The sequence below is a fragment of the Xiphophorus couchianus genome, chromosome 9, assembly GCF_001444195.1.
Source record: "Xiphophorus couchianus chromosome 9, X_couchianus-1.0, whole genome shotgun sequence".
NCBI classification, from domain to species: Eukaryota; Metazoa; Chordata; class Actinopteri; order Cyprinodontiformes; family Poeciliidae; genus Xiphophorus; species Xiphophorus couchianus.
In genome coordinates, this window is record NC_040236.1 from 23,558,316 (window position 1) to 23,578,289 (window position 19,974).

General features: G+C 41.7%; 2 protein-coding genes across 19 annotated transcripts in view; both read right to left on the minus strand.

Annotated features, from left to right (window-relative positions):
- Positions 1-551: 551 nt before the first annotated feature.
- scly (selenocysteine lyase) lies at positions 552-5,763 on the minus strand. 3 transcript variants are annotated; one of them, XM_028027231.1, is made up of 13 exons: positions 5,658-5,763; positions 4,756-4,848; positions 3,922-4,031; positions 3,705-3,805; positions 3,452-3,629; positions 3,225-3,352; positions 2,926-3,081; positions 2,713-2,819; positions 2,568-2,604; positions 2,373-2,456; positions 1,561-1,660; positions 1,350-1,425; positions 552-835 (listed from the first exon to the last, which is right to left on the minus strand). In XM_028027231.1, the coding sequence occupies exons 2-13, from the start codon at positions 4,845-4,847 to the stop codon at positions 682-684; spliced, it is 1,323 nt and encodes a 440-aa protein (XP_027883032.1). In that variant the 5' UTR covers position 4,848; positions 5,658-5,763; the 3' UTR covers positions 552-681. The 3 variants fall into 3 exon arrangements, with proteins under 3 accessions (XP_027883032.1, XP_027883034.1, XP_027883033.1); XM_028027233.1 differs by lacking the exon at positions 5,658-5,763 and adding an exon at positions 5,420-5,528; XM_028027232.1 differs by lacking the exon at positions 5,658-5,763 and adding an exon at positions 5,233-5,388.
- Positions 5,764-6,953: 1,190 nt separating this feature from the next.
- Positions 6,954-19,974, minus strand: part of kif1aa (kinesin family member 1Aa) — a 48,571-nt gene continuing 35,550 nt past the window's right edge. For 7 of the 16 annotated variants that reach the window (XM_028027653.1, XM_028027650.1, XM_028027648.1 and 4 more), the window contains 17 exons: positions 19,186-19,294; positions 19,033-19,099; positions 18,846-18,930; positions 18,650-18,755; positions 16,591-16,617; positions 13,859-13,882; positions 12,756-12,870; positions 12,492-12,625; positions 12,310-12,371; positions 12,074-12,219; positions 11,240-11,428; positions 11,044-11,115; positions 10,832-10,953; positions 10,593-10,736; positions 10,017-10,209; positions 9,811-9,929; positions 6,954-9,661 (listed from right to left, as the gene is read on the minus strand). In XM_028027653.1, the coding sequence (XP_027883454.1) occupies positions 9,619-9,661; positions 9,811-9,929; positions 10,017-10,209; positions 10,593-10,736; positions 10,832-10,953; positions 11,044-11,115; positions 11,240-11,428; positions 12,074-12,219; positions 12,310-12,371; positions 12,492-12,625; positions 12,756-12,870; positions 13,859-13,882; positions 16,591-16,617; positions 18,650-18,755; positions 18,846-18,930; positions 19,033-19,099; positions 19,186-19,294 (1,757 nt within the window). In that variant the 3' untranslated portion in view covers positions 6,954-9,618. The remainder of the gene's footprint in view (positions 9,662-9,810; positions 9,930-10,016; positions 10,210-10,592; positions 10,737-10,831; positions 10,954-11,043; positions 11,116-11,239; positions 11,429-12,073; positions 12,220-12,309; positions 12,372-12,491; positions 12,626-12,755; positions 12,871-13,858; positions 13,883-16,590; positions 16,618-18,649; positions 18,756-18,845; positions 18,931-19,032; positions 19,100-19,185; positions 19,295-19,974) is intronic. The other 9 variants (XM_028027654.1, XM_028027655.1, XM_028027662.1 and 6 more) reach the window with 3 other exon arrangements.

A 19,974-nucleotide genomic window follows, 5' to 3' on the forward strand; every position in this document is an offset into this window, starting at 1 on the left:
CTCAGCTTCTTAACGCAGAATATGGCAAGTTTCCCGGAGCACCGTGAGACCCCATCACATGATGATAAAAAAAAAAAAACACAACAAAAAAAAAAAACACTACATGCTCTCCTCGCCTCCTCCCGAGCCAGGAAAGTGACACCCTGACAGCAGCCAGCTGGCCAGCAGGGCTGCAGAGGAGATGGAGGCGGGTGGGGGTGATAGAAGAGTAATGAAAGACGGGTGGAGGTGCAGCGCGCGCGGCCTCCTGCGCTGGCTTTGTGTGGCGGCGGCCATATGCTGGAGCTTCACGCTTCAGTGGAGATGGGGTAGCCAAGGCAGCACGGAAACTTAAGTAACGGGAGAAGTCAGGATTACAATGAGGTTTTTTAAGGGTTATTTTAAAAATTCATCACAGCGTTGGAATAATGAACACAGGTGACCCGTCTGAAATGGTGGAATCTACATTAAATATCACACCGTCTGCAGCTTTAAGGGAAGGGAGATTTATAAGCGGTTCATGTGGCACAATAGTGCATTCATTTTTCCATAACATCACCCATGAAGCCAGGCCAAGTTCTCCCACTTTATTATTTATATTAAATGTCTCATAATCTTACAGGATCAGGTTTGGCGTAGCCACACAGATGGTGCGTCGCTGCACATCTTTATTTGACTCTCTTTAGTGCAAAAGAAAAGGGCTCAGTTCATTTGCTCCAGGAGCTCCACGGTCTCCCTGAGATCCTCCACGACGGCGTCCACGTCTTCTTTGGTCGTCCCCCGGCCCACGCTCAGCCTAAGAGCGTTAGCCGCCACCTCGGTGGGGACGCCGCAGCTCAGCAGGATGTGGGAGGGCCTGGCGGACACGGAGAACATGGAGGTTAGCGCGCAGGAAAACCAGCGGGGTGTAGGAAGGAGGCAGGAGCAAGAGGCCAGCAGCTCAAATGGTGGCTGCAGTGGGACTTCTGCTGCAGGAAGTTGCCAGTTGGGTGGCCTCCCTTTGTGGCAGGTGACAGGGATTCGGTGTTAGCTGCCACACGCTTTTGTGACAGATTGGATATTGAATATGAATGTGTTTATTTTGAACTAATCAAAAGAAGAAGAAAAACAGAAAAACATGAATACACACACTTCTGTGACAGCAGCCATGACTTCAGTAGCAGCTCCTAAGCTCATCAGTGGCACCTGTCACCAAACCCATAGCAGCCGGCACCAAATTCAGTGCAGAAGTCATGTCGCCTGCTAAAAAGCTATCGCCAATAAGCTGTGGAAACTTCTGGCAGCTGACACTAAGAGCCACTACAGCTACCACTGCCACGATTTGAGCTTGCCGTCTCTCCTCCGGTGGTAAACAGCTAAGACTCTTATACCTGTGTCCGCTGGCGGAGTGGCAGGCGGCGCCGACGCTGGCCAGCAGCCTCCTGCAGTTTGACAAAACCCTCCAGCCTAAAGCGGGGCGGAGAGATTAATCATTCAGAGGCTCGCTGGCTTACAAACAGCTCTGACAATCATCAGCGGAGGGTTAGAGGACACCGTTTGGGCTGACGCGCCAAAACAGACACGGGGACAAAGACACATTACCTTGCAACGCCGGGCCCAAGATGGACACGTTACATGTGTTAGGGAGGACATCAGAGCCGGGATAATGACTGTTGAAGCGGATCTTGTCCCTAAAGACGTCCTGAGGCGGAAACGGCAGATTGCGGTTTTAAGTTCATGAAACGACATGCCTCGTTTTCACGTTCCCTCTGTCACTGGCCCAACCTGCTTTATTTACTCCGACTTTTCTTTCACCGGAGACAAAATGAAGCCCAAATATTCCACGTTTTAAATCTTCAACCACGTTTGTTTCAGAAAATAGGAGGCACAATGACGTCTATGTTTCAACAAGAGTTGATATTCTGAATGTGTATCTTTGAAATATTTTGTGTAGTTTCCAATGCTGTCGTCTGTATTCTATCTCTTTTTTTCTGTGGGTAAGTACAATAATGTCGCACTGATAACATTATCTAATATTTTCTTATATTACAGTTATTAAAGAGAAATAGCATCAGCCAAAGTTAGTATTGGAAGGTCAAAGCGCCATAAAACAGACTTTATTCCAATTTGTTCGTCTCTCCAAGCCAAGCACTTCCTCCATTACACTGATCCACATCATACTTATTCTATTGTCTGATTCTAGAGCAGTAAGTTGAAGGCTTTTGATTTGTGAATGAACCTCTGGATTGTAAAACTCACCTTTGCAATTAAGAATTGGCAAAGCCTTTTTTTTTTTACCTTTTTTTCAAATGAGAGCGATAGAAAGGTACAGAACTCGGGTTTATATCATGTGCAGAAAAAGTGAAAGTAAAAGTGATTAGAACCAAAGCGTCTCTATTAGGGGAAACACTTACTTGCAGTCGTTCTTCCAGATACGCTTTAATAATTAGCATATGACTCTGATAACTTGAGAGATTAGCGGTCACCAGCTCTGCAGCCTGACACAAACACAGACAAAAGGATCCTGTTACAAACAGTTTCTGTTTTACAGAGGCAGCGCATTGAACTTTAGTGATCTGCACTGTACGAGGCGTTGGAACGTAAACAACCTTTCCCAGGCCGGCTATCATTGGCGTGTTCTCCGTGCTGCAGCATTGGGGAAAAACAAAATCAGGTCATATTTAGAGCTTTAGAATTCTTATTTTTGATCTTATTTCAGAGTTTTGTTGCTGGGTAACACACAACGCGGCGTACCCTGGCCTGAAGTTTCTCTCCTGTCCTCCTCCAAACAGCATTGGATACAGAGGCGTCGTTGTTCCGGGGCCGTTCACGTACAACGCCCCGGTACGAGGGGCGTAGAACTGAAACGTTTATATATGCATATACATAAATTTTTTTTTTTAAAAAAAAACACATTTTAGAAAGAGTTTAGCCTACATTTTTTAATATGCGGAGCTAATTGCTGACCTTGTGTCCAACTATGGTAAGGTAATCCACTCCCAGTTCCTGGACATCCACTGGGACTTTGCCCAGCGCCTGGGCAGCATCTGTGTGCAGCAGGATCCTGATTCGCTCGTGCTGCTTGTTGAGGGATTTTACTCTTTGGCAAATCTCTGGGATTGGCTGAAAAGACGAATGGCGTTCAGCGTACAGGAATGGGTTTTATGGCAATCCAAACACTGAGTCTTTACAACTGGAAAATGGTTTTCAGAACAAGAAAGACCAGGCCAAGAGGCTTTTTGAGTTATTTTTTTTCTTCCCGTTACCATGACGACTCCCGTCTCATTGTTAGCCAGCATGACAGAGACGAGGCAAGTGTTGGGGCGCACGGCGGCGACGATATCCTCCACCTCGACGCGAGCCGTCACCTTAGAAACGGGCACACATGTTACATCTACGACGGAAATAACAAGAAGCAGATTTACCTCAGTGGTTGAAGGACAGACTCTTAAAAAAAACAAAAAAACATCCCGGTGAAAACGTGATCCCCCACCTGCCTGTCCAGCTGCCTGCAGGTGCTTGGCTGTGAGCCGGATGGAGTCGTGCTCCACGTCGGAGGTGATGATGTGCGGCAGGCCGGCGCGGCCGTTCTGATGGCCTTCGCCGTGCTCCGCGGCGCCGCGGCTCTTCCTGAAGTGCTCCACGGCCGTGTGCAGCACCAGGTTGTTGGCCTGCGGGACCAATCGTTTGCTTTAGAGCAGATCCGAGAGCGGGAGACGGCGGTTTTAAACACCAGGAGTCGTTACCTCCGTTCCCCCTGAGGTGAAAACAATGTCCTCTGCTTTACCTCCAACCATTCTAGCCACGCTCTGCCTGGACTGGTTGATGATGGCTTTGGCCGTGACGCCTGGAAAAACAACATTGCTACAGTAAAGAAATTCAAAAAAAGATTCTGACTTTTTGTTTTCTCGTCATCAATGAGATAAAGCTTCTGTTTTGATCCAAAAAGAAGGTATTTCACACCTGTTATGTAGTTGCTACTGGGGTTTCCCCAAGCCTCATGCAGAGCTTCAGAAATGACCTGAATCACCTCCGGCTCCATCGGGGTGGTGGCATTATAATCCATGTAGATCCTGTCAGATTAACAACTGTTAAATACTGCCTTGCAAAAGTATTCAAAACCGTTAAATAGGCCTGTGGCAATAAGCAATAAATCTAAATGATTCGCATGATTTATTTATTTATTTTCTTTTCTCTCTTTCTACCAAAAACTGGACGGCCAAACTCTTCAGCCTGGTGCTTTGGTCTCTCAGCCTTTTTCTGAACAAAGTTTCTTTAATTTGTTTTCAGAGACTTCATCATTCTTTTTATTTGTCGTTTCTGTTATTTTGTTCATTTATTTTGGAAATGTAAAATGTCTTCCAGCTACAGTGTTAAATGTTTATTAGAATTTCACGTTTGTCTTTGAGAAACGTGTTCTTGCATTGTTACTCCATTACCGTTATAGTACTTTAAAATGCTCTCAAAACCACAACATTATCATTTATCGCAATCATTTCTGGGACAACTTATCGTCCAGCAAAATTTGTTACTGTGACCGCCTTACTGTTTTCACACTTTTGTCACCTTACAACTGCAAACTTCTGTGTATTTTATTTGGCTTTAGGAAAACAAGGTCAACACAAAGCGGTGCACAATTGTGAAATGAAAGGAAAATTACAGATAGTTTCATAACTGTTTGCATGCAATAACTTTAAAAACATGTATTCTTTTCTTCCACTAATGCAACACCTTGTTATAATTCAACTGAAGCAGTTCGTTCACGGCACCCAGAAAGCACAACTAAAGCCTCCTGACCTTTCTGCGTTCATGCCTGGATTGTGATGAAGACTGTGGTCGTCGTGGGTGTGACCCACCACCAGGGTCAGGTCAGCTAATTTCTCCGCCATGCTGCAGAAAGAACAGATAAAAACCGAGACACATAATGAGCCTAAAAGCGTCCAGACGGTGTGATTCTGGAAACCTACAGAGCCAATCCTGCTGCAGAACGAAAACTTTTCTATTGCTAAATGCGATAGTTACGTCAGCGTAAGACGTAAACCAAGCATTGTTTGGGTCCCCACAACATGATGGGGGGACCCATCATGTTGTTAGAAACTGAGCGCTGTCTTCAGAGGGAACAGTGGTTTACTGTAGCTATGGAAACGGTTATCGCTAGCATGTCTGTCCTTAAGTGTCTGACCCAAACACTGCTGCTCTCTGCGCCCGTATTTACGGCTCATTCTGAAAAACAAAAGTCCTAACCAAAACGTTTTGGAACATGACATGTCTTACCTTAAATTGTTTCTGTCAGCTAGAGTTGGCAAATGATCAAATAAGCGCACTGAAAGCAACTTCAGCTAGCTAGTTTAGCAAACTTTTTTTTTTTTTTTTTTTTATGTCAGGATTAACTACCGAGCTGTCAAACGGGGACAGACATGGACATTAACAACCGAGACAGAACTCCGACGTCTCGTCTGACCTTGCAAAGTCTCCCGAAGATGCACCATGTAGATTTACTGTCGACTTTATGAATCATTAGCTAGCTAGCTAGTATGTGGAGCTGACTGTGCTGCTTACAACTACCGCATCTTAAAGCTGTATAATACCGTAATGAACTAGCTGATCTGCAGTAGTTTGAATGCGACTGTCATGTTTAAGCTTCGAATACTTAAAAAAAAAAAAAAATGTAATTATTTTAAAACCCCGAAATCTTTTACCTGCTGACTTGAAGGTCCAAACACTGGATTACAGACCACGTCACCCGATTTGTATGACGTGTTGAAATGAAATGATATCAGAGAGAAACTCTGGCACACACGGAGCAACGTAGTCACTCATAAATTATAAAGATGGGTTGGGGAGGGGCTTTTTTTTGTGTAAAACAAAAGATAGATTGTTGTAATTTGTGCATTTTCACATCAAAAATAATTTAAGCAAAAATAACAGAATCTCTTAACGGTTAAGTAAAATGGTGTAACAGAGCTGCCAGCTGAATGACATGTCAACATGGATGCATACAGAATTATGTTGAGTTATTTATAAGAGTATTTATGTTTCTATGTTGGGAACAGTACAATATTACCATCGCTAAATCATTTCAGAATGCAATATTTATTGGTTATAATGTTCCAAGTCACAGACATAGTAGGCGTTGCTTGCCAGTAATAGATTTAGTCTGGCTATTGAGTAGATGCACACAGGCCCAACATGCAACAAAGAGGAATTTCCCATTCCTCCCTTTTTTGTAAATCTACCCTCAAACAACCAGACCCACAATGTTTGTCCAGTGTTGCTAAGGACAGCGCATAGTAAGAAATAATTGTAAACAAAAACAAATTAACAACTCCTTCGAGGGAATAAAATCCAAGATGATGTTGCAAATGATGTTTTAGAACCGCATCTAAAATCTGGACCAAGTACAAACGAAGTCATAAGGTTGTAAAAAAAAAAAAAAAAGAAAAAAGTGAAGACATCAAAGCAGTCGGGTTTGAAAACAGAATACGTGCAATGGAACCAGTGGAAGACAAATGGGCAAAAACAGGAGTGATTGATGTTTGGCTGAGATTTATTTCTAGACAGAAGAACAAATAGTTCCAGTGGGCAAGAGAGAAACAATCGTCAGTCATGGAAGACTCGATGAAAGCGGGTTTTCCGTGATAAATCCTGAATCTGCTTTGGCCAAGGAAGACAATGCTGGAACATTTGTTTGGTCGCATCCCAATGAAACGTATGAAGACAACAGCCTGAATGGCTTTGATGATTATGCAACTGTGTCAGGTACAGTAGGACGATAAGACTCCATCCTGCATTGATAATGAATATTGTTTTTCTCTCATCAAATAACTCAAAATGTTTTAAACCATCATGTTACTCTTCATGACGGGAGAACTTAAAGTGAATTGTGCATCATTATTCTACAATGCTGTACAGTTTAGTTTAAAAAGACCCCAACTAAAGTACTAAACCAGACCCAAAGTTATACATGATCAAAAATCAAACAAAAAAACATGTCATCGCTTAGTGTTTCATCACTTCCAGATTTATTTAATATATGACAATGTGTTCAGTGTACACAAACATCTGACAGGAAACTCAAACAAACAGACACCGACTGAACTACTGCCCATTTAGGAGTTTAACGAGTGCAACTGTATGATACACAGTCCACGGCAATCATGTTTATATACAATGCAAAAATCTTTGAAGAACAATGGAATGTATTGGTGCAAAAACAACAACAACAAAAAAAATAGACGTGGAAGCACAAGAATGTGAGATTACTTCACGGGGCAAGGGTTGGAAAAGAGAGGTTGGTGATTGTGTGTGAAGGCTGCTGCTGCAGCAGGATGGTGAGGGTAGATTCCAATACTAGAAGGAGGGCGGCGGAAAAGCAACCAAGAGCATTACTTTCTACAAGACATAAAAGTTTAACTAGGCCACAGTGAACCATAATCGTCCCACACATAAGCAGACAGATTATTACATGGCGGGTCTCAGAGCCTCCGCGTACACCCCGGTGATAACCGCCTTACAATCAGTGAGGAACCCCAACCGGAAAGCAGAAGGTTCAGAAAAACATCGAAGCAGAAGAAGAATTCCTATATATTATTATTATTATACATTCAGAGTGAACTTTTAAGTGAGTGCACCAACAAAACTTTGGTTGCTTAAAAAAAAAAAAAAAAGTCAGTAAGAACAAAATTAATCAGAAACAATTACGTACAGGTTGACTGTCAGGGCTTTGAAATAAAACAACGTGATGCAGAGTTATGATTAACAGGAGAGCGTTCGCTCCACGACGAAGGTGGATAAAATGCACAATGGTTCTGTTCGGAAGGCGAGCCGTGAGATTAGAACGCCAATTCAAGCCAATTGTTGATTTATTACGACTACCAACAGTTGTGCAGGTGAGGAGATCCGTCAACCGAATGAGTCAAAAATATTTCCACATCACACAAGACTGTAAACATATCAGGTACTGGAAGAATCACATCTATAGAAAACACACAAACAAAAGATAGCATGTTTGTAGTTGTCTAATCGCTCCTAGAAATGCAACGTCGTTGCGCTGAGTGTGCAATATAATGGTTGCACCTGTTCTCTGCTTTTAGATGTTGTCCTTGCAGTCAGTTGCCAAACTGAGCATGCTCCGTAGGCTGGCAGACCTGAGGCATGCTAATCCACCAGAGTCACTGAACACCTCACAACCTGAGTGGTGTTAGGATGCGATAAACCTCAGTTAAAATATACAACAAAGGAATGAAACTGAGTAGAAACGAAGCAATTAAAGCTACAGGCGGGTTGCATTTTAAACATTTTGCATGTCGTGTTAAGAAGTAGAGCCCTACGCAAGCTGACAGTCCTGAGATACGCTGAATCTCTTCCAATTGTTTTAACATTTTGTCTCAAATGCATATAATAAAAAGATGAAAGAAAACACAAAGTGATTATGTGACGTGCAGACGTTTCCTGAACATGATTACAGCAGCGCGAAGGATGTGAGGTTAAAGAAATCGGTGCAGAGGCATACTGTGCAGAATGTTAAAAAAAGAGGCACTACACTTAATATACACATATTCAGAAAGCCAGTTTTATATCATGTGCTGTGAGGAACCACTGTTTTCCCATTTTAGGAGGGATGACAAGACCGACTAAATATCAAAAACGTTACAAGGGACATCAGCTGGGTCAAAGGTTAAGCTATCCTAATCGTTCAGGGCTGCTGTATTTTTCAAGTTTTCTTCAGCACAAAGAAACAGAGCACGTTATTGGATTACTTTAAAAGCGAAACCGTAGGGACGAGGCTTTTATTATTCAAATAGTTCAGGAACTCATTAAAAAGTGCCATGTGCAGAAATTGCACTGAGTACTACTTTAGAAATATAAACGTCTTTGTAAATAAATACATGCGGAAATAAATAATTAGGCTGTTAGAAATCTAAATATATCACATTTCAAACAAGTCAGAGAGAGAAAGAAATCGTACTGAGAGGAAAACAAGGTGGTGATGTTTGAGTCCGTCATGTAGACATAAAATATCCTCATACTCTAAATGTTATGGATTCACAGGCTGCAGTTTGAGGAGGTGCCATGTTGTTGCCCCGCTGTGTGTGCTTAAGTCTGATGTTGAAGAAGTTTGAGTTGTTTGCTTTTTTAATTATTAGTTTTATTTCAGCTTTTATTTTTCTGACCGTTAAGGTTAAACCAGTTGAAGCTTTATGTTTAGCAGTAAAACGGAGCAGAGAGGAATCTACGTGGTTTCCTATTTTACCGATGCAAATGTAGCGATGAGAGCTTAGCTAGTAGTGCAGCGGTGGCATGATTAAAGAACACATGTCCCTGTGTTGTTTGCTTTATTTATTTTAAGTAATAAATGAGAAAGGCTTGATGTGTCACTGACAACAACTACAGCACGTTAATCGTACAAATGGAGTCTGGCATGAGAAACCGCTGCCTCCTCCGTTCTCAAGCTGTGAAATAATGCCGGTACAGTACGGTGACTGATTCTTCCAGAGGTTTCTTTGCGCGTTGCTAAGGCCCAACAGGAAAAACCCGACGGCGAGGACACGAACAACGGAACGGAGACTGAGCAGGGGGGAAGATGGCTGCCGGTGACGATGGGAATGAGGAGAACAGGGAAGTATGTACATTGTAGTCTTTGCATCTATCTTTTTTTCCTCAAATCCTCATCTGTCCGGCTCGTCTTCTCGACAGCTTTGACCTGAGAGGCAAAACAAGGACAACTTATGAGTTTTCCTTCATTTTACCAGCTGTTAGTCTTCCATGTTCCACAATGAAATGAATAATCATAAAAAGTTCAGCAGGTTTTAACAGATATGCGACAGTTCCTAATTTAGCAAGATAACTTACCTGATAGTTCCAGCAAGAAGAGGGTTGAATGCATAGAGCCAGTCATGCATTTCTTTGTCATTAGTGGCTTGAAGTAATATGCCACGATGTTCTGTACACACCGCAAACGTATTTGGAGTCTGTTGAGAGAAGCGCAAATGTTTATTACGACATATATGGATGTGGCAGAGGGGAAGTGTTCCTGGAGCCGCTGGCGTGACGCAGACCTTCAGCATGGCCTGCTGGTCCTCACTGTACTCCACCTGGGCGGAGGACAGGTTGAGAATGGCCCGCTCCACCGTGTCTCGCTCAGAGTTGTAGATGTAAACGTATGGCCGCCGCACAACCACGTAGCGCTTCACCCATCCGTTGGTGTGCGGCTCCAGGAAGTGGATGTAGCCCTTCTTCGATACGACTGGGCTGAAAAACACATGAATTATGACATGGGGGTCATGGAGGTGGGGTGGAGCGATATGAACATAAGGTTTTATCGTGGTATTTTGTTTGCTCCCGCAAAAACAACCCCATGTTTAATGTGTTTCTTTAAGAGTCCAGTTGCATAAAGAAATGTGATTTGTTACACTAAACTTCACACAGTAGCTGCATTCAGTCATATTTTCAAAATGTATTGATACCTCCATTGAACAAACAGTGGAGGAAAAAAAAGGAAAAATAAGAATCCCGACAGTTTTGGGGGGTTTAATCGGAATTTATCATAACGATAAATCTATTTACCATGAAAAATGGTAAATGATGTGATGAATGCCCAACCCTACGTTAAAAGTCAAATAAGTGAGACTGACCTGACTCTGATCTCCTGTATGTCAGGGATAAGTTTTCGAGTCCGAGGTTTGACGTCAGAACCTACATTCATGGACTTTTTGTCCGCTCCATCCTGCTGCGGTTCAGGACTGGGGCTGACCGCACGAGACAGAGGCGGAGGAGGTCTGAGGTTAAAAAATAAAAACAAACACAAAAATACAGAGTTAGACACAGAAAAATAAACTGGAAAATCATAAACAACCCCAGTGTTAGGACTAACTTGAGCTCAGTGTTGTGATAGCAGCCCTCCACCAGAGAAGGGCATGTTGAGGAGGGTGTGATTGTGTTGAGAGCAGAAATGGAGGCGGCGTCTCTCGGCAACGTGACAGACATCTCAGAGATCTGAAACACACACACACCCCGACACGTCCAGATGTTTAAAACCGATCGGCAAACAGTGATCAAAGCTTTGTGACATCATCTAAAGTCTACCTTGCTTTCACTGGCGCTGACACACACATGGCTGTATTCTCTGTTGAAGGAGTGAGTGAGCAGCCGCAAACACTGGCAAAAAATAAATAAATGGAGGACTTAAGATATGACGCCAAACAAACTGGATTGCCAACTATAGAATATTCCCATTTCAAATATGGTTAAAATGTCCATAGAGCGCAGCGTGGCAGCTGACCTTGGCAGCGAGCTCCCTCTGCCTGTCGGTGGTCATCTCAGAGCTGAAGGCGGGCCCCGGGTCTGCCTCGGCCACTGCAGTGGACTCACCGGTCTCCTCGGTGACGCAGGACTGAAGGGACTCCTGGCCCGTCAGCAGGGTGGACTCCAGTTTCTCCCTCAGCAGGAGGAAATGTTTGGTTTTCTCCACCTGAGCAGGAGAAAACATCAGTCACACCTGGACTGTGGTAGAAAAACTCCTCAGTAACTTTTAGAAATCCCAGTGACAGAAACCGTCACTGTCAATGTCTGGAAAGAAAAAAAGTACATATATATATCTTTAAAAAACACTTAAATGATACAAACAAAATGATATAACAATTGGAAAAAACACGTTCTATGTCATTTTTATAGTGGGTACACATAATAGGTTAATGCTGGGGAAATCTAAGATATTAAACTTGTTTAGCATAAAATTGGTGTTTTGAAACTCTGCATTTCAAAATTCAGGTACTTTTTTAAAGTTTGCTAGTCCTGCAAGGTTAAAATCAACAGCCTTAATAACACTTGTATGTTGTTAGCTAATTACAAATGATGCTAACACTAACAGGTATGTTACACACAGAGTAGCCTAGGAATAATAAAGTTGACCAGTTGGCATAAAAACCTGCTTAAGGCCCCAAAAAGGCTTTGGCCGGCCCTGTATATTGTTATTGATTTATTGTGCAGTCCTGGTTTGTGGTTGTTGTATGATAAAATACAATCTGAACGCATTCAGTCTTTTTATATCCTTCAGATTAGAAAACACGTTTCTCACTTTTGGGAAAGCACATATAAAAGTAACATTGCCACTTGCATCTTGGAGGAGACTGAGTTTCTCCAGCTCCCACTGGTGCTCCAGGATCAGGCTGTCACTGCGTGGCCTCCACCCAGCCAGGTTCTCCTCTCCACGGACGTAGGCCACAGAGGTGTCCAGCACTCGCCTGCGTCTCCTCTGCATGCCTGGTGTGAGGCAGGAGGGTCTGTTGCTCATATCTGAGCTGAACCTAAGCTGAGTGTTACTGCCACACGGACATTTTTCTCAACTCTTACCTGGACTTCCAGCATCTGCAAGGTGACACAAGCTGACCTCGTAAACTCCAGTTACTCGGTTTCTAGAAAAGAAAGAGGAATTCTCAGAGATTGCATTTTACTGCTCAGCTGCATATGAGGCATGGGGGTGGGGGATACTAGACCTCCCCGGATCTTTTATAGTTTGAAGCTTTTAATCTCACCCATCCGCTGCTCTCAGGCTCCCCGTACCAAAAAGGTTGCGGATTGAACGAGAGGCCGAGAGCTTGGTGTCCCGTGAGTAAAACACCATACAGATATCTTTGGTTATGTATGCAGGCTGCGTGCAGTTCTCCATCTGCAGTTGATAAAAGAGGGGGGCTTTTAAAACTTTTTTCCCCCCCCTTTCTCTGCGGAGGAACTCAACGCCTCACATAAGATACGGCTGTGTTATTTATCCTCTTATAAATGCGGGCTCTGTGCTGTACCTCCAAGTAGGCCGAGAGGGTCATGTAGATCTTCTCTCCGTACGGCGTGACTCGGTTCAGGAGCAGAGAGTTGTGCATCGAGCTGTCCCAAGCAGCCTCAAAGCGGTAAAAAGTCCTGAGACGGTCCAGGACAAATACATAAGCATAAGCAGTCAAAGCTGACTTTTATTTTTTATATACACAAATAAAAAGCAGAAATGCACCAATCAGGGATTTTTCCTGGCTTGTACATATTTAGTATTTTTCTATACATTTGTCTTTATGATTCCCCATTTTGCCTGATTACTGTCATTTTTGAAGTTAATACCACGCAAAAAAAAGGCTACTGGTTTTTGACAGATTTTTAATTCAACAGAAAATGATGAAATTACACTGCAAAACCACAAAATATGATCAAGTACGTTTGGACTAGTTTCTAGTGCAAATATCTTTGTACACTGAAAAAAACAATACTAACTTACAGTTAATGTTTCAGCAAGAAATAGGAGCTTGATTAGAAATTAATTCCTTAATATTGATGGAAAAAGTACTTTGCAGACAGATTGTTTCACCTATAAATATTTTTCATCAATATTAAGGAATAAGGTACTTAAAACAAAAGTTACTCGATTTAACAAGTAACTTTGGAACTTTTGTCTTATTTCAAGTGCACTAAGATATCTGCACTCGAAGCTAAACCAAAAATACTTCGATTTTAACCTTTATCTATTGTGATTGGTGCATCTCTACCAAAAACATGCTGTCTGTAATGTCTAATGTGTATAAACAAAGGATTATGGAAAAAAGAAAGACATTTCAGGAACAAACGTATTTTATATGAAAAAAATATGCACTGAAATTTTGCTTTAAAAACCAAGGACGTGACTAGCAATCATAACTAATTGAACAAAAACTACCTTAGAAAAATCCAGACAGTATAAACAGCATCTCCAGATCATCATAATGCATCATATGACAGTTTTTGCATGCAACACAATCAGATGATGGACTTTGAGCAAGGCACCAAAGAATAACAATTGAAAGCAGTAATGGGTTTTGATCATATAGAGACAGGAAGGAATGAGAGGAGGACAGAGAAAATGGGGGAGAGGGCAGTGAAATACCTATGGTCAATTCCCAGGGAAATGCTGTGAGAAAGAAGAAATCAGCAAAAGAATAGAAAGTAAGAGTTAGGAAGTATGTCGAGGCTTTGCAGTTGTGTGGCTGGGATGGTGTTTGTCTTTCTCATCATGATAACAACCCCACAGAACTCCTTGAATCCTGCGGACAGTGCTGATCCGTCACCCCGGACGACCACCGAAGTGGCCATTTTTACCCTAAGCAACAACATAGCAGCTTTCTGCTTGCGCGGCTGATTTACTACGTACCCTAATGTACACAAATTTACCAGTCTACCTCAAGGGGAAATAATCACACACACGCTGAAAGCTGTAGCTGCTTTGGCCCGCGGCCCGGTGACTGCCTCGAATCTAAAAAAGATTATCCAGGCAAGAATTGTATAAGGAAACCAGTGTTTTCTGTAGGCCGTAAAAGCCGGCTGAATGGGCTCTTCATGAGGTTCAGATGTTCAGCCTAGGCCACTCTTGGACTGAAATGACCTCGTGTTGAAGTGAACAATGTGTCACCCAGAAGACAGCAAACAGGCACGCACTGTTCTGGAGTAATGACAGCTCCGTGCTGCGGACACGGCAGGGAGGTGACCGAGTGCAGAGATTCCCCCTTCTCCAGCCGGGAATTAGCGCACCTGCGCGTGCGCATGCATGCATGCGACGATCCAAATAGCAGAAAAGTTGTCCGCTTACACTACAAGCAAGCAATTTCCTTTTTCGCGCCTCTCCATAGTGTGTTTCTCTGCTTTTTACTGCCCACTAAAAAAAAAATGCAGGAACCAGCGCTGAAGTCATTTTGCTGGCAGAACATTTAAGAAGCGTTTGATTCTGGCGTTTGGCAGAGTTCCCTCGAGGTAACAAGAAGCATTTAAATATATCCACAACATTGCAGCAATTTGGGCTACTGAGGTAATGGTTCAGAGGATTATGCCTGAATAGCTTTATTGATGTATTGGAATTGATGCGATCCATGTTACAGGAATTTACTTAATGGTTGATTGGAGTCCTTGTTATGTTCTGTGATGGGAAACGCTCTGGGCTCTGAGGTCGGTGTCGGTGCTCGAACCAAAGAATTTTATAGATGTCGAATTATGACATCAATGTCCGGATTAACTAGAGTTTTTCTCAGCTTCCTACAGAATTTAAAAGTGGGTTTCTACCTCCCCCTATTGGATCTGATAGGTCCTTCTCCTGTAGAAACAGATATTTAAAAACATAAGAGCTTGAGAGTATATCAGATTCCATCTAAAGGGTAAAAGTGTTACAATAAATTCTAACACCCATAGTGTAATTTATTTCCCCACATCACATAAAAAGGGTAAAATGTTATGTCATTTAATTACTTGTTAGCTGCGTTTCCATTACAAATGTGCACGAAACTGTCAATATTACATTAATATTGAAAAGACAATTTTACAATAGTTGTGTTTCTATTAAATAAGAAACTCAACTAAAGTCACACGTGAATCTGTTTGTTCACGCAATAAGTCATTAAAAAAGGGGAGTCATCATCCGTCAACTACTTCCTATTGTTGTGCCACTGGCACAAACCACAAACTAATAAACTGAATTTTTTATTTTAATCAGCAGTTACCCGAAATAATCAACTTTACAAAAAATAAATGCCTGAAATATCAATCTGTATTTAAAGGGGCAGTAATATGTAAAATCTACTTTTGAGTTTTACATCATGTTACAATGTTATTCCCTCATCATTAACATACATGGAGTTTTGCCTCGATTCTTTCACGCATGTTTAAGAATCTCCCATGGCAACCATTCACTTGTGCAAAATGGCTGGTTGGACCTAGCGCCGCCTTCAAAGACAAAGCTTCTCCTTAGAGCTGCAGTTAAGCTTCAGAGCTTCCACCTCACAGAGGAGCCCTCCTCCCATAACTCTCCCACTTAGCTCCTTCAGACTAGTCAGCAGAAATTAGCAAACACCTGGTGGATACAGCTACTTCTCAGTGCATTGCTGGTAAAAACGTTGTTAAAGGGTTAATAGGAGTGATGTAATCAAGTCAAATTTCTTTTAAGTCATATTTAATAAATAGCATTTTTAAACAACTGAAGTTAACATAGTTACTTGACTGAGATAAAATTGCACTATGTGTCTGGAAAACACATATTGCTCCTTTAATGAATCAATGTAATATATGAATTTTACTTATATATTTTCAGAATTAATAATTTATTCTTTAGGAGATGCACCTGTAAAGCATCTCTAGACTCAACCAGAAATTAGATTTTCTAATAAGGTGCTATGAAGCAGTAAGCTTGCAATACTGTAACATATATTTACTGTCCAAAGAAAAAGATTTCCTCTGGACTTTGTGCTGCTAGAGGCTTCTTGGAGCAATAGTTGATGTTGACAGTTTGATGCTGGCCCCATGACACCTCCAGCAAAGACACAGCCAGGAACATTAAGCAAAGCAGAGCCATGCAGACCCTGTCCTTCCATAGCAGCTAACATCCAACACCAGCCCAAACACACATCCAAGCACAGCAAGAGCAAGAGACCTGGGAACATGCAGGGTCACATCCTTCACCCCTCATGAACAGAAGGAAAGAAAAGGGAACAGATAAACTGCTGGAAGTCACGAGAGAGCAGGCGAGTAGGGAACCAAATCACAGGCCGACTAGAGAGATGGCAGGGTGTTAGGAAGGTTAGAGAGATGTGGTGTTGGTGTAACTTAAGATCATGAAAACAGAGGCAAATAATATACCTAGGCATGTCCGAATCAAGAAACTGTCTGCAGAGCAAAACAAAAAAGCAAAAACAACAGAACAACATTCTGTTAGTGGACAAAGGGAGAAAATGTTAGCATTCATTTGTACTTTCATTTTTATCCAAACGAGAAAAGTGGAATCTCAAGAGCAGTTTTAAATCACCAAAATTAAACCAAGCCTGATAACTACAAATTAAAAAGCTCTGGTAAGGACTGTGATGAATTTCGCTTCCAACCCAAACTGCTCATTTAAAGTACGTTCTTCCATTTATTTGTTTTCAACCATATGTATTTCTTACTTTTAGTTGATTTTTTACTTTTCTTTTGGAAAGTGAGAGATAAAGGAGTTAAAAATTACATTTATTTAAAAGTTTTTTTTTTTGTTTGTTTTGTTTTTTAGTTAGGTCAGGCATTTTTCCCCATCACTTACAACTTTCTCTAATGTGTCCTTGGTCTATATCCTGCTAGAGAGAATAATTCTGAACATGTAATATTTGCTTATTTAAAAAGGTGTATAACTTGAGATTTATCTGATCCACATAAGGTTAGTTATTTGATAATATAAAAAATAATTATTTCAATTTGTGACAAATGTAAACACAGCTCTGGAGCTTTTTGCTTCTCACTGTGTTAAAATCTGTACTTTATTCAGATCAGTTTTAATGCTGACAGTTCCTGCATTTATCATAGTAAAGATGTATCAAAAGGAACAAACTCTTACTGTAGGCACTTTTTAGAGACATCTGCTGCCCTCTTGTGGCCGTAAATCACATATGAATACTTAAATGCTCATTAATGCACATGGATTTCTCTAAGGTACAGTTGATTATGAAAAAGCATCACCACATATTGACATAACTCCTAGTCTCTGAACGCCAGGATTCAACACAGTGTAAGATGATGTGATGGCGGAATGCTCTGTTTACAGAACACAGCATTTAATCTAAAACAAATGTCTTAAGATACAGATAACTAATTTTAAAAGCACTAAAGATTGAATGAATGTTTTCATTATAAATAAAAATAAATGCTTGTTAAAGTAGCAGTATGTTTCAATGTTTATTAAAACTGTTGCCATGTCGTGACAAAATGGCACCAGACGGACAATCTGTGAAAAAATTGAGCTCCTCCACCTCCTCCTCGAGCAACTATTGCGCTGTGCAAAAAATGCACCGTTCCCAGTCAAAATCAACCAATCAGAGCCAGGAGGAGGGTTTTAGTGCTGTCAATCAACCTCCCATATGCTGCTCAACTCGCTAATGGGGGAAAAACAACTTACTGTTCTATGAAAACTGCTATATGTCGTCATTTGTGGCAGGCTATGTTGTGGTGAACCAGCTGTTTTAGCAAAGTTAAAGAGGGAGGGCTTGAGCATGAGTGATTGGCAGCGCTAAGACCCTCCTGCTGGCTCTAATTGGTTGCTTCTGACTGAGCGGTGTATTTCTGAATGGGAGAAGGCAGATTAGGTCAATTTCTTTTCACAAATCTGTCTTTTACATGACATAATAATTTAACAAATACATAAAAAATATTTTTCTATAAAAGTTATATGAGGAATTGTGGTATTACGATGTTCACTACACAGCTTGAGTTTAATAGATATATAATCGAGACAACAGAAAACCTGACAAACACATAGAGGTGCAACATGTAGGTGAGATGATGAGGCACAATTCAACACCAGGGAGGGTCAAGCAGCCAGCTTGGTTCAGGGTAATCCTCTCTACTCTTTCTGCTGAGGCTGGAGGTTTAGTCTTTTTTAAAAATCTGTGGTAGTGCAAGTTAACTCATGCAGACAGAATAATAAACTTTTTTTGTGCCGTGGTTCTGTTTTGGACATGCAATGCTCTGTGGCTTACTGCAGTGCATAAGCTGCATGAGCAGTTTAAGAGAAGTTAAAACAAAGACCAAAAAGTTGTAAAGTACAGTGGTTTCCAGGTTCAGCCAAAGTGCAGTGATACTATATATCAAGCATATTATCTGTTTTGCAGCTTTAGTAGACATTCTGCTCCTCAAAAGTGATTTGTGTGTGCCTAAGGTCTCTAGCTACACATACCTGTCATCCTGCAGGGGCTCGACGTAACCAGCAGATAAGATGTTAAGTGAGAGTATGTTTGGGTCGATGACGGTCTCGTCGGCTTCCAGAGTGTTGCGTAAACGCCCTGACAAAGCACAAATTTATTTTTGAGAACTGTTCCTGCACATTCTTGATGAACTGCTTCAGGTTAAAGAAACCTGGAAGCTAAACTTACCCACAACTAGCTCTCGGACATCGTTCCACTCTATGTCTCCAGCAGACTCGTGCACGATGGTGACAGCTATTCTCCTCTGGAGGCCCTGGAGTAAAGCACAGAACAAAGGCATTCGTGGTTTTGTTCAACAGGTTTTTGTTTCCTTTGAATATATAAGTATTTCTATTTTCTCACGGTGCGACCACACCTGGTGCAGTAGGAATGTACCCTGGCATGGCAAGCCTCCTCTGTGGTCTACGACTGCAGGGATGTAACTTACATAAAACAAAATTACAAACGAGAATTAGTGGACAATAAATCTTATCCAAATATTTCAATTCCAAATATCTGCTGGACTCACTCTCCGTTAGCCTCAAGCTCGCAGATCTCAAAGAACACCATCAGATCGTGTTTACAGTGGCGGGGCCCCGCCTGGGGACGTGTCATCGCCTTCAGCTTGGTGGCAGGCACTAAGTCGAAACATGTTTCAAAATGTTATGTGAGAAAAAGCATGGTGAAGTGAGAACACACAGCTACAAGCTAGCCTACGAAGGAGAGAGAACGGGCAGATGAAAGGAAATCCGGTGCAGGAAGAAAGTAGTTTTGAAGAGAGAGAGAGCACCTTTTCTAGAAATATATTCATAAGCAACTTTATAGCTTGTACTTAAAGCTCAACGCTAATAAATCCACTTGTAATAATGCTCTTTGGTCGTTCCCAATGTGTTAAAGACAAAGGGAATTAATTCCCTTAACTTTTACCAAAAGAGTTGAATATTCAGACAGATTGGAAGCCGACTGCGTCTCTCTAACTTACTTAGTTCAACCAGAAAAACTCGCTCAAAATAAGTTCACATGCACAAGTGTGGTGTGCATTTATATTCACTTCAACCAAAAATGAAATCCAGAGGAACCAGTTGCCATCAAAATTCAACTAATCAGGTGTAATTTGTCCTCAGTACGTCAAGCAGAAAGCCACTGTTGAAAGAAAAGAGCTGTTTGTTGTTTGGCACAAAGCAATCAGGCCATTCAGCTGGCATGTGGACGAGCCACAGCTACAATGGGAAGGTTTAGATCAATTAAATTTATAGACTAAAATGACAAAGTGAACATAGAGATTTAAATCCAACTCAGAATTTGAGAAAACCGATGA